Here is a 14,500-nt window from a genome sequence, read left to right as displayed (position 1 = left end):
AAAGCATATTTCCTCTCACCACTTGTGTTAGCAACTCTTCCTGGCAGCCTTCAATGCTCTTGCACACACTGCTCTTCTTAGGTCTGTCTTCATCACCAGGTTTTCCATCACAGATGGTGACCTTGCCCTTGTCAGAGGGCGAGGCATTCTGATGGCGGATGGCGCTCTCAGGCATACGCAGTTCGCTTTGGAATGCGGAAGACTCTTTGAGAGTGGAGCCTATCCCACTGCTGGGGCTGCGCTTGACCAAGGCCTGTAGATAATATAAGGCAAAGTATAGCAGTGAGAACAGAAACAGTACTTATACTCATTCACATATACTTGAACACTTAAGCAAATCAAATACAAGCTTTTCACATAAGTGTGTCTTTAAGTTCTTTACAATTAGGATAACTTGATTTCATTTTCAATTTGCTAGCTCCTCCACATTGTGGAGTTTATAGTCAAAAGAATCAGTCAAATTGTGATGGATGGAGGTGCACTTGATCCAAAATACCTCCACAAAAAAAAAGAGGAAAAAAAAAATCACAGAATGATGAGACTCTTCATTCTGGAACAATTATCAACTGTATTTACTTTCTGAATGCCAATACCAAACACATCCTCTATAGCTTGTGGAACAGTTCATCTCATAATGCAGTAAATTAAAAAATGAAAAAGTACAGTTACAAAGGTGAATAAAGCTATTATGAGCTTTTATAGTCACAAAACTGACATAGTAAAAGAAACCAGTGCAATCACAAACACATAAAAGAATGCAAAAAGCCTATCACACTTCTTATCAAACTTAAAGTAAACAGAAGACAATGTGGTTGATGGTTTGTTTGTCATCACATGCATGTTCAAAATCTATCACTTAAGATTAACTAGGAAAGCTGGCCTTTTCAGTACAGAAAGTGCTGACAACATTTATAACATGATTTCTCTTTTTCTGGCCACATGTGTGGGCTAGCTATAACCCTGACCAAATGAAATGACTGGATGGAAGTCAATGGGGGAATGACTTGCAAGCCAAAGTTACCGCTGTTGTTCTCTTCCCATGATGACCTGAGGTATTCGGTCTCACCTGGCAGCTGCCATCCTCTTTGGCACCGCAGTCACAGAAGAAAGAGCCATATTTGGCATAGGAGATCTCATGGTCTTTGTGACAGACCTTGGCGCACACTGTGCACACACCTACCCCATCCACCATCTTACAGGTGTGACAGTGGTACCTGCAGAATTAAAAAGGAAAAGAGCACAACTGTGTATAGTACATCAGTTGAGTAAAGAATCAATACCTCCAATCCATACTGCATTTTACCACCTGGGGGCAAATATCACAAGACAATGAGCGCTGCCTTTTCCCTGCTAAGCTGGCTTAACCAGTAACCGCAAAGTGATTTACATCTTGCATTTCTGCCTCAGTGCTAGGGCCCTGTCCACATGTACACAGATTATTTATTTATTTATTTTTTTTAAACAGCTTTTTCTGTACGTTTTGGCCTTTCATCCACATACTAACAGCATTTTAGGTCACTAAAAACTGAGCTTTTGGAAAACTCTAGCCAGGGTAAAGATGTTTAGAAACTCCAATTTCAGTACTGACATGTGGACAGGGAAAACAAAGTGTGTGCCGGAATCTCATTTGCCAGACATTAGTGTGCAACATTAAGTCCTTTGTTTGGTAGCATGTGCCACTGCACAATATTGCCTGATAAACTAGTAATACTGCTAATTGGGCTGTTAACCTCCTTTCACATGCAGTTAGTTGCCCACTACATAGAGGAACAGAGAATGATATATGCATGTCAGTTCTACGCTCAACACCTCTCCCACAACACATAACCCAACATCAATATTTTCTGATTGGCCAGCATGACTTTAGGTTAGGGATATATCACAGCATGTTGGTTTGATATATTCTTGATGTTGTGCTTTGGGGTTTTCATGTAGACAATGTTTTTTTGTTTTTTTGTTTTTTTTTAAACAAAGGTGGGGGAAAAACTCTGTTTTTAAAAATACCTGTGAATGTGTGGACAAGGCCTCAGTCTTCCTTTCCTGTCTACAACTCATCACGTGATGTAAAATATTCCTGTTATTGGTTAATGCACCTTAGTGAGGAAAAGGGGGGGCTTCATTTGATTCTTTACTAATGCTAACACGGCAGAATGACTGTCACATGAGACTGATTCCATAGGGGTCTGAATCACAGCCGAAAAACAATTTATGTGCAGCCCTAATTAAAAGAAACAACCTATGGTACTATTCAAAATAAAAACTAAAATTACTGAACAATAAACTTTTTTGTACCAGTGCTGGTTCATGAATTCCTTCTGAGTGATGGTAAAAGTGCAGAGTTTGTTGCAAAGAGAGTCTTCATCCTGTTAAACAATGACAAGCATATTAAGATGGACTGGGTTTAAAGCTCTGGGGGTTTCATTGTACATTATAATAATATGGCTTTTGTACTTAAACAAGAAATTTAAGACAAACAAAATGTAAACTTGGGCATCCATGCATTGATAATTTTTCTGCACTAGTTGTTACATCAAGTTACAATTCCATAGCATTTTATGTGCAGGTGTGTACACTGCACATTTACAGAACATGGGCCTGTTCCAGGAGGATACACATAAAGGGGTAAGATCTCACCGAGTCCTCTGCCTGAGAGTCATCCTCCTCAAATGCAAGATCTTCCACCCAGTCTGAGTCCACTTCCATGGCCTTCTCCTCTCCCTCCATCAGCAGTGCTGTGGTGCCTTGGCCACTGCTTTGCCGCAAGGCATTCATCACATCAGCCATATAGGAGATGATGTGACATGAACATTCCAGGATGTTTGCATGCTGAAATGAAGGAACAAATTTAGCCTAGCCTCAGTGATATAAATGGAGTGATGGAAATACATGTCAGTATAACACAATACAATTCAACCACTAATTACATCGTACTATCATATGGTTCAGTCCACATCAGTCAAAAACATTTTGAACAAAGACTGAACATTATCACCTTCATGAGGGAAGAAGTTACTATAACACTGTTGAAGTAGACTGCACTAGTTTTAGCCTGGTGTAGCAAAAACAAATTTGTCAACTCAGTGTAAATTACTCAACAGTTAATAGCCAAAACTCTGACTCCATGTGGAACAGGCAAATGGGAAATGAGTCAAAGGTATAATGCACATCTACAAATTAGTGCAATATAAAGATAAATATAAGAACGTACCTTTCCCTGGGACAGGTTTGTGCTCACTTTTTCAACAACATTCTTCTGTGTTAAATACTTTTTGCTGCAGAGGAAAATTAGAGAAATTTATATAAATATTCAAAAATGTAAGATTCAAACAACTTTTCTGGTGATTTTAGCCTGCGCACTGAAAAAAAAACCCCACACAATTCCCTGATGTACGATAAATCAGTGAACACCATGTCTGTGAAACTGATTTCTTACCATCTGGTCAGCCAATCAATCGCTGCCCTGTGCAGCTGCAGGTGGCCAGCCCCCTGCCCAGCACTGGCAAGTGTGGCCATGATGACCATGAGTTCAGGAAAACCTGTTCCATCACCATTGGCCAGCATGTTTGTTGCCATGGGAATAAGCGTGCTGAGGAGGACGGTGCACACTCCTTCACCCACTTGGCTGTTGTCACGCACAATATGAGTGGTGAGCAGCTGCAAAAGCTGCCGGTTTTCCTGCACTATCTCCAGCTGCTCTGAGTCTTTTGGTGGAGCGGCTGTCATGCGCGTCAGCCAGGACTGCAGACGAGAAGGCTCTACACAGGCCAGCTGGGCCAGAGAGCCACACAGACACAGCAAGCTGGGGTTTGGGTTCTTCTCCGCTGGGGATGACAATATCATTATGAACAACGAGCTTACAAAGATATCGGATACATTTACAGCTTGCAGCATTAAAATTTCAGATTTTTTGATATTTTAAAAGGCATCAATATGCTACAATTAAAGTGCTTGATAGAACCCTCTAATACATATTTCTGACATCAAAATACAGGAGGCCGTGTCTGATGTTTTTCTAACTTTCCAAAACACATGATTAGACAAGCAAATTATGAAGGTACAACGGTGACAAAACATACAGTGTCTGAACTTCTCTATCAAGCTTTTTAAATTTTTCACAAAACTTTCATGTATGATATTGAGTGCCATGAAACACCATGCAAACCTTCAGGAAGAGGCTATGTATGTGGCATTATCCCCATTTGTGCAATTTTAGCCTCTCATCTTTTGTAACCACAGGCTTTCCACTCCACTTTCAAATGTGGCCATTTTTAAACAGCATCTAACACATTTGCCTTTATATGTGGTCAGGTGACACTCTGCACAAATAAGCCAATTTGAAGCATATTGTGGCCTTTAAGATAGTTTTTTTTTTTTTTGACTGAAATTAACTCTGATAACAGGACACTTACCGAGCTGGAAAAGCTTGGTGAAGAATTTCAGAACCCTGTTGCAGAATTTTGCTGACAGGTTTTCATTGGCTGTTGCCATCATAATCTGGACAAGCTCACCACTGGTAAAAATTAGCACAAAATTATGTGAGGTAGCTGTATAAATGTGTAATAATGCAGCTTGGGTTATCAGTTGAAGAGATACCTGAATGAAAAAAACTCTTCCATGGCCTTGCGGACTTGACTGCTCTCAAGCTGTTTTTCAAGGTACTGAAGGCATTCTTCAAGAACAGACTCATCCAATCCACTAGAAAAATTAGTTCAAAGACTATGAGAGCAGTGACACCCAGCAAAAAGATAAATGGGTAGAACAGCAACTAAAAACCTGCAAAAAAATATGCCAAGCGCTACAAAGTGGGGCCTCATTTTCAGTGAGTTCAGGCCAACCAGCACTGATTAAATACCAATATCACATATATTATTTTAAGCAGGTTTAATTATCAGATCAGACATGGTGTACCTGTTGGGGTCTGAGTGACTTGCAATTATGTTGTAACACCCAGTCACCAAGCGCTCGTAGATGCGAGCTAGAAAGGCGTCCGACTCTGATGGGCCCAGGATGCGCTCCAACGAGGTGCTGCTGATTTCAGCCACACACTCTGTGCTACTCTCCAGGAGGAGGGGCAGGAGAGTGCGCACAACCTGCGAAAGATTCAGCTCTTCTGTGCTGAGGAGACAAACATGTAGCTATATTAACTAGTGATTAAGGGCTTTTCATTAATTAACTATTATTCAAATACTATTGATTATATTATATATTATTCTGATTTCAAAGAGGACTAGACAGTCACTTACACAATGAGGTCGCCTGTGAGGCGAACTAATGAAAGTAGGATATGTTTTAGAGAAGAAGCCAGAGGTAAGGACTGACAACTCAATGTGCCTAGGTGAGCTGCTTGGATGGCACTGATGTAGCTCTCTGACAGAATGGTATCATTGGTAAATGCATTTCGCTGGGAAAGAAAACAAACCAGACCATGAGTCCAGACCATAATTGCTGATACAACTGTTTCTTAATATGATGTGCTGAGTAGTGCGAGGTAATATGATTAAAGCTTTAAAAGGTACATATTACTGCAGTAAGGTCTGCAATTGAACATCCTACAGTCTAAATTTAAACAGGTTTAAAAAAAAAAAAGAATCATTACATTACAATAAATGAATAAAAGTATACATTAGACACATTAAAAATCTTAATGCTGTGTGCAGATTGACAAAAGCACAGCTAGGAAAACTTGTTAATTCTGGATGGCACAAAAACTTTAATTTACCTATCACCCTTCAAGGTAAACTCATAGTGAATGGCTTAATACCAGAACACTGTTAAAATAAAAGCCAAAAATAAACTAAATGATGAGTAGACTGCCAACTTTTCTTTACAAAGAGCTTACAGAGACAGATAAAGTCAAACTTATCTATAAGAAAACACCTTTACTCACCCATGAGCCAATGTTAGGGAACTCATTGGTATTAATGCTGTTCCAGGTCTCACATATTGTCTGTACAGCCGATGGTAAGTTCTGCATAATACTCTGACCTGTGAAGTTTCATTTTTAAAAATTCAAGTAAAAACCGTGAGTGTATATAAACATTGTAAAAGTGAACATAATAGTTTGAGTACTTCTTTCACACACCCAGCATGTTGGCTTTGCAGTGGGTGGAACCAATGGACAGAACTGCAGCATAACCTTGAAGCTTGGCATCTGTCAGCTTGTTCTCTCCTTCCTCTGGGATGTTCATTAGTAGGTAAGACCTGGTTACAACAAGTTTGGTTCGAATAATTGATAAGGATATGTGGCTACAGAATAAATGGGTGACTTTCTTATTTTCAGGTACATATTTGCAGATATGCAGGTTTAATGTTCTAAGCATGTTTAGAGGTAAGGTTAAACAGTAAACTAACAAGAGGGTATAAACACAGTCATTCACTTATTGGATTTATAAATGTTCGCAACTACTGTGACTACTGTTAGACAGTGGCACTCTATACTTAAAATTAAGTCTACTTAATTATGTCATCCCCATGAGGTTTCTGCTAATGTTTTAAATAACTGGTTGTGTATTCAAAATCCTTCAGTCAGGGGTGAGATTAAAACATTTATCAGTCACAACCGTGTATTCCAAGCTGATAGATAAACCGTGCTAGATAAAGCCTAGAACAGTGTGCCCAATGTTAGGATGCAAGCCAAATGCAGTAGTTAGTGAGATCTCTTCTCACCTTGTAAAGGCTGTGTAAATGTCAGTGAGTTGTAGTGTGGCTGGCAGTAGGTTCTTTGTGATCTCAGAGGACTTGTGAGAGTCAGCTTCAATGGCAACCTTGGACAAATGCTCATCTAAGGAAACCTGTACTTTAGAGATGACCGCATCTAGGGTATAGATGGCTTGCAGAGAGGGCAACTGATGAAAAGGAAGGATGCCATTCGGGTCTACGCTGCAGAAGGTGGAAATCTGCAACAGAATCAAGTGGACAAAGAGTGACAATTCAGTTCAAAACGTAGTCTGAACAACAACAGATACAAAGGTCATCAATCACTACAGTGTAACCGTTACCTGTCTGGCAATGTACTCCTCTGCTAGCTCCACGTCGTATTTAACGGTACTGCACTTAGCAGCTGTCATCTCAATCAGAGAAGCTGCTTGTTCTGCTTTCATCCCCTGCTTCACCAAGTGTTCCTGTGTAATTGTATATCAAAATAAACTACAGTGAAAAAAGGTAAAGATATTACATTACAAAATTAAAGACAGTGTACAATATATGGTCTACATTTGAAGTCAGACAAAGTTAGTTTGAAAAAAATAATGGTGTGTAGAAATATTAAAATGTGAGGAAAGTGGGCACGAAACAGACTTTTTTTTGGCTTAGAATTTTTTTTTTTAATCAGTTGTATGTTTTGGCACCTGTCACGCTGATAAGACAATCTGTAGTACATTCACATATCAACAGACCTTGATCCAGTTTACGTAGGCAGATACTCGGAGCCGTGAGGACCATCGCAATGTGTGTAGGATGTCACTCTCACTGGGGTCACTGCAACCAGTCTTTAGCTGTTCCATATAAGCTTTAGAGGGTGGTAAGACACCCAGGATCCTCCACAGTACAAGGAAATAGTACTGAAGGGAGCAGGCCTCCTGTTCGAGGTAACAAACTTAGTTTACCACATTGTGCTCAGTTAGCCAGAGGTGAAGTCTGCTGCTGTTAAGCTACCAATAATTAAAACCTAACCATTTCTGGTGGTCCTTGACATTAAAAGACCTTTGAAATCAGACCACTGAAATTCTTTTATTTAATGCACATTCAGAAAGTGAAGGCTTAATCATGAAGATCAACAACTGTAGTCATCAGTTCAATAAAAACATCAACTTTTCTGTTCGCAAATTCATTTTAAATAGTGTGTAAATGAAGATGAAACTACAGTGAGCTGTAACATAAGGTAATACAAGCAACAGGTGCTTAATGTACTTTACTGTTTCCTGTAATACCACTGTTATCATGGTCTTCATGTCCTCACCATAGGAGTAATGGGCTTATTCTCTTGTCTTCTTGCCGTGTCAAACTGAGAGCCTGCTGCCAGGAGGGAGATGAGCCATGCATACAATTCATCATATTTAACTGCTCCACTAAACAGCTTTGGAAAAACCTACCAGGAAAAAAAACATTAAGAGACACACATACAATTATGAATGAAAAGTGATGCATTTAAACAAGGTCACAGTCTCACCTTGCTGTCTAGTCTGCTGATGTCATCTTCAGATGCCTCAGGGGACAGAACACAGTAGAATTTGGGCTGAACATTTGAATCTAAAGAGGTTGAAATACATGAAAACAATGTTACTTTCTCATCTACTGCCAATGAAAACAGCCACATTCTCTTCACATATAAGAAACAAGTACACATAATATGTAATGTGTGTGTGCAAGCTGAAGAGGCTGTGACATTACTGCCAGCAATGTAAATACTAGTAAATCTGATTTTTTCTATTCCTCCAATGACTTTAATAAGTAAATTCCATTCATTGGTCTTACCTTGTGAACAGTGTTTAGCCCAGTTCTCCTCCACCTCTTTGAATCCATAGTAAAGAGGGAGACTGCCACGTTTGCCACCTTCTTGAACAGAGCTTGGCCCAGTGGATGGTGCCGTGAGTAGGTTGTATTGTACCTGTTAATAAGATTCATGAAGTAGAAGATACACTACACACCAGTGTTGTAGTACTCAAGTCCAGAACTCTGACTTGAGTCTGTGACAAAACTTGGACTTCAGCACTAGTGACTCAGACTCGAACACTGACTGCATTCAGACTCAGAAACTGGAGATGAGGACTCTGACTTCTTGTTTTGTTGCAGACTCAGAAACTGGAGATGAGGACTCGGACTTCTTGTTTTGTTGTTGTTTTTTTTGTAATACGGCATAATAATTTGGCAACAATATTGACTCTAATATTCAGACTGTTCAATTCAAAGCAATGTGTGTGCATGCACTTATGAGTGCAATTGGCTCTTGTGTCACACACGGTATATAGACTCCTTTTTAAAATAGTGGCAACTATGTCAAGTGTTTTTAATGTAGACCTTGATGACTCAGACTCGGGTAATGGGAACTCGACTTGGCTTATTTTTTGGTGACTCGGACTTAAACACCGGGAACTCGAGACTCGATTCAGAGTTTAGTGACTTGACTACAACACTGCCACACGCACACATTTATTCTAAGATTTAGTTTGAGAATAATGTTGATTTGCTGGACAATACTTTACTTGATAAGGATTTTTTTTAAAAAGCCTTACAAATGAATTAAACCAAAGCTTTATCTATGCAACTTAGGAGAGGACAACAATCATTAGAGATTGGGCATTAACCTGTTCAAAAAGGTACAAGGGAGCCTTGGAGTAGTGGCGCAGCAGGTAGTCAAAAACCAGCAGAAGGCGGGCCAAGTTGAGGGGCACAGCCTTCAACTGGGAGTCTCTGCTCTGTGCCACTTCTGTAATGGCCTGGGTAACCTGGGTGAGGACTGACCGACGCCCTCGCTCCGACAGGTTGTGGAAAAGGAGCAGCAGGAGTTGGAGGTGCTCCACATTGAGGTCATCTTCTGCATGAACAGAACCCTGAATAGTGTGCTGCTTTAATGTTCCCAAAAACCTGAGAACAGGAAAGTAAAAGTATCAAAAAAGAAAGTGGGGAAAAAAGAAATATGAAAACAAAATGTGAGCAAGTGGTATACATGCTCACACGCGCGCAGGTAAACTTAAAATGGCCATTCTTTTTCATTCTTATAACTTAACACAGAAGTCAAAGTGAAGCAGGACACTCAAACTCCATTTTTTACCATTGCTGGACAAAGACACAACAGCTTGAGTAGTTTACCAAAAACTAAATGATACAGCTATTGTGGTGATAGCATCATGATCATTTAAACCACTCCACTGCACATAACAGCCAGATGAGAATAACACTGTTTTCATACCTTTCCCAGACTTTCATACATTCAGGCACATCTGGCTCTCCTTGTACACTTGCTTTATGTTGCCATATGAGGAGAAGTCTGGAGAGGACTGATAATGATTGAGGGTGAATGTACAGAGGCCAGGGTCCCTCTGAAAATGGTGCAACACCTAACTGCTGAAGGAGGGTGTTCTGGAAATCGAAGAGAGAGAAAATAATAAGACAGACACTAACTAAACAATTTTTACCATTTTAAGTCTCTTCCTGTTAGTAAATAAGTTATTCCACTTACCTGCAGAGCCAGGGATGGAAGATCTGAGGTTACCAGGGTGTGGTTAAAGTGATACAAAGCTAAAGAAAACACTTCATCTGAAGAGCCTGACAGGGAAAAAATACATTAGACCTAGTGGTATGTTTGCTGTCTACAAATTATGTGCTATATTCATCAATAATTACCAGTTCAACAAATGTGGATAAATATTTGAGTTAATTTGCTTAAATAACAGTAATTTTATTTCAGCCATACCTCTGACATCTTTGTCCACATCTTTGATGATGCTGGCTAGTGTAGCCATATGTTGCTCTGTAAGAGACACGCTCAGGTAGTTGCGGATGAAGTTGTTCCTGGACTTGAGCATTGAGGCAGTGATGAAGTTCAGAATACTGGAGGCTAAACTGAGGAACTACAAGAAGAGTGGTTTGGATCATCATGTTAGGACCCAAAAACTTTAATAAGCTCTTTCTAGACACACAATGACAGGTAGGCTAGCACTGTGAAAAATGCATGTGGTGTTTATTCTAAACTTGATGCAGCACCATTATTCCATGTTGTCAGGTACAAAAAAAGAAGTCCTCACCAGTTCTGGGTCCTTGCGGCCTGCTAAAATGTTGCCATTCTCACTTGAATTCTGCTTGCTGGGGCTCTTCAGTCTGGGAGAGGTCTCCAAGGGTGGGGGAGGAGGTGGTGGCGGTGGAGCAACTTTGTCTTTGGTAGGTGAAATTGTCTCTTCAAACCAAAGCCCCAGGATGGGTTCACTGTCATCATCTAAGAGAAAGACAAATTATTTATTTAAATTTCGTAGAGTGGAGGTGAGAAATATTCCAAGACTTACAAGATATTAGTGGAGAGGTATTGGTGTAATCAACAGGCAAAATATAAAAAGCTTCAAACTAGTTCATGTTATTTAAAACTGTGTGCAGACAGTGGACACAAGCCAAACACTGCAGTAAAAAGTGAACAAATGTTTCTGTTGGTGAATATCCACTTAAATAACACAACAGAATTTATCCACTTTTAAATGCCATCACTGAGAATAAGATGTAGCCCATTTATATTTATTTTCCTTTTATTTCCAGTAGACTTACCATAGGTAGCAAAATCATAATGACAGAGCTTATGCTGTAATATTTCTCTGTCACCATAGTTTCGGGGGAAAAGCAAAGCTGCCCCACATTAGTCCACATCCTCATGGCTAATATCCTTTCTCAAATAATCCCAGAATTTCCACTGAAATAAGGGATATGGACATTTTTTTTTTTTTACTACCTTAATGGTGTGGGTCCTAATAAAGTCCATGAAAAAATCTGAAGCATTTCAATAGCATGAAATGTTGAGTTTAGATTTGCCTTTGTGTATGTGTTCATATCATGCTATTGTGCAACTGGCAACAATAAAATGTTAGAGTCAGGTCACTACACGTGTTGCTGCTTTTCAATGAAACTGAGAACACAGCCTTGCAGCATTATTCCATAACAGAAGGCATTGTGTTAGAGTCACCATGTCACAGGCCATAGATTATTTTCATGCCCTAGCATTATGCATTAGCTAGAACAAATAATCTTTAATTAAGTTAAAATATGATTGTTTCATTCTACAAGCTTTAAACATTTTAAGCACTGGATTAAATAATATCTTTGTGTAGTAATACAAGGTTTGTCACATGATCAACCACTCTCCCTTGACTGCTAATCACTATTTTCTCTGAACAGATGTAAAAACCCTATTCTGCCAAATTAATGTCCACTCTGTTTCTTTCAGTAATAAAGACCAAATAAAGTCAGAGAATAAATAAATTCAGTGCATACATGATGGCAGCTAGAATATAATTTGTTTTTGTCATGGCCCACTTTGATTCTATGTGCCCAACCTCCCACAGGATGCAGAACAAAATTCTTTTGGAGATGGGATTTCAAAACCTGGGGACACACATGGGTTTATAAATTTTGTGTGGCATCCTCATGTGCCGCCCAATCCAACTCAGATGACAGCTCTGCTCTTGTAAGACATTAGGTAGCAGATATGATTATATGATGAAGTCAATCATCAGTCTCAGGTCTTAGGTTTTCTGCTACCAAGTACACTACCATTATCTTCTCAGAGCTCTACAATGCCAGCGTTTTGCTCACATATGTAAATGAAAATCCCATGAGTAAGTTGTCAAATAAGCTTTTCCTGCAGTGTTTCATCCACTGCTGGGAGGTGTTAAACATAGCTATTAGCTTAGCTAGTTTGCTAATTGTTATGTATAAGCTAAAACAAAACCAGCTGTATGTAACCTAAATGTTTAACAAGAGGGAGCAAGACAGACGATCAGTGCAGTGGAGCACAGCCCACTGTGGTTCTGTGTAGCCATCACCTCCCCTCACAACACCACCTACAACCAGTTCCGAACAGCGCCACCCACCCGCTTACTGTTTATCTGTTGGTATCTTTATCATGTAAAAACACTGAGGAAGCAGCAGCTTTACATAAAGAACAATGCTTAAAGGTATATAGAAGCGTGGCTGAAAAGCTCAGAGAAAAGAAGTTAAAATCTGAAAAATCCAAATAGGATCCAATCAGCGAATCCATGACAGCCAGATACTCTAGCAAATTGTTTCTGTTGCACAGGCACAGAAAATAGTGTGAGCTTTCTTCCCAGTGACATGTAGCTGCATGGAGGCGACCATGTTTTCCTCCAGGAAAACTCCAATACAGCAGTGCTCAGCTGGTTGCTTGTGAATTTTTTCACACTCAACAGCTCTCACTCTGGACATCTCACATGCAACTGACAGCATACCGAACCCTTACACCTATACTTGGGGGTTGTGGCCCCTCAAAGCTACCCATTTCAGTAGATATGAATCAATATTTCAAATAGAAAAACAAGAAGCAACTTTAAAGTTTTAAAAGAATATCACTTTAAGTTGATATTCACAGTTGCATGCAACATACAGAGATAACTGAGTGAAAGCAAACTGTAGCACTGTGTGTTTAAGCCCATACTTTACAAGCACAATTTGAATTTTTCATATTCAAGGATATTACCACTGTTTTGACACTGGTCTTACATTTTTTTCATATTCAAGACCTTTTCAGACATGTCTGACAAGTAAAAAGAATATGATGACTAAAGACAAACTTAGTAAGATCAGATCTAATATGACCACAAAGCCAATATCACAATCATTTTAAATATTTACCTTACTACTGACAATATTTAAAAAATGGTTTAAATTTAAATACAGTCTTAGTCTGCAGCTATGTATCTGAAGAGATATCATCTTTTAATGCTTGTAAAAACAATCATGAACACCCATATGTCAACACCACTGGTATTATCCTTTGAACCATACAGAGCCACAGATGAACCTCTGACAACAACATAAAATGCAACTCATGTCTTTGCAACACAAATCACCTTTCAGGCTTTTTGGCTGTATTGCCAAAGCTTCGTCATCTGTGGCACTGTCACTTTCTAAGATATTAGGGTTACAGCTTAAAGCCTAAAAAGTGAGACATACAATAACAAAATGAATCTAGGACAGTGAAGTGGACACCAAGTCTTTGACCTGAGGACAGAAAACTGCTGACCTGAGACACAAGCTGCACTTGTCTTCTCCTGTCTTCTCTCTGCTGAAATAGTAGACACTGTCAACTACACTGTCACTGTGTGATGAAGGGACAAAAATTTTAATTACATTACTGTGCACATGTGTATGTGGTGACCCTTCTCACTGCTGCAATAACCTGCCCGATCCACTGACAGCACACCTGTTTCACTGCTTCACTGACACAGCACAGCACTGACACTAGCTCAAACACAAACAACTCTGTGTTCAGCACCTGTGTCCACACAGTGATGGGGAGAAATCTAAAGCACACCTTGAAGGCATTAAGGAAAGCTTTCAAGATACCAGCTTGCTGGTCAATTTATGCATAAAGTGATGAGTACAACACTCCTCATACAGAGACTAAAACCAACAATGAATTGTCTCTGCTCATGGTTAATGTCTGTCAGTTCTGGCTTATCTTATTCGTCTGAGCCATAGACCTCCACTGCTGATCAAGGAAACACATAGTTGCACTGGACTTTCCTCATTACAACACAGGTATGTATTTTTAATTGTTTTTAACAACAGTGGCACAGGCAAAGAACCTAATACATGCGTGACAGACATTAACAATGAGTAGAAGCAATAATTGCAGGTTTTAGTATGTGAGTGTTGAAAATGTTAAAATTGAAAATGACCAGCCTTATCCTTTAACAGTGTTTAAATTTATATTGCACTTAGCCAATTAGCCAGCTGTGCTCTTTTCTGGAAGCCCATTTTGTTGCAATGCATTCTATATGTA

The 14,500-nt window shown here is 39.5% G+C and overlaps 1 protein-coding gene across 1 annotated transcript in view; it reads right to left on the bottom strand.

Annotated features, from left to right (window-relative positions):
• The window catches only part of ubr4 (ubiquitin protein ligase E3 component n-recognin 4), a 56,831-nt gene that overhangs the window by 32,705 nt on the left and 9,626 nt on the right, over nt 1–14,500 (bottom strand). Inside the window, 23 exon segments of the mRNA XM_020619566.1 lie at nt 20–253; nt 1,067–1,214; nt 2,293–2,363; nt 2,635–2,826; nt 3,209–3,272; nt 3,434–3,821; nt 4,410–4,510; nt 4,594–4,695; nt 4,909–5,115; nt 5,244–5,401; nt 5,888–5,985; nt 6,083–6,201; nt 6,667–6,896; nt 6,999–7,121; nt 7,395–7,577; nt 7,958–8,086; nt 8,168–8,247; nt 8,473–8,605; nt 9,303–9,582; nt 9,908–10,077; nt 10,178–10,263; nt 10,412–10,568; nt 10,743–10,930. Of these exon segments, the coding sequence (XP_020475222.1) occupies nt 20–253; nt 1,067–1,214; nt 2,293–2,363; nt 2,635–2,826; nt 3,209–3,272; nt 3,434–3,821; nt 4,410–4,510; nt 4,594–4,695; nt 4,909–5,115; nt 5,244–5,401; nt 5,888–5,985; nt 6,083–6,201; nt 6,667–6,896; nt 6,999–7,121; nt 7,395–7,577; nt 7,958–8,086; nt 8,168–8,247; nt 8,473–8,605; nt 9,303–9,582; nt 9,908–10,077; nt 10,178–10,263; nt 10,412–10,568; nt 10,743–10,930 (3,641 nt within the window).

Source organism: Monopterus albus, unplaced genomic scaffold, assembly GCF_001952655.1.
Source record: "Monopterus albus unplaced genomic scaffold, M_albus_1.0 scaffold6.1, whole genome shotgun sequence".
Classification (NCBI taxonomy): domain Eukaryota; kingdom Metazoa; phylum Chordata; class Actinopteri; order Synbranchiformes; family Synbranchidae; genus Monopterus; species Monopterus albus.
This window is presented reverse-complemented; position numbering and strand designations above follow the sequence as displayed.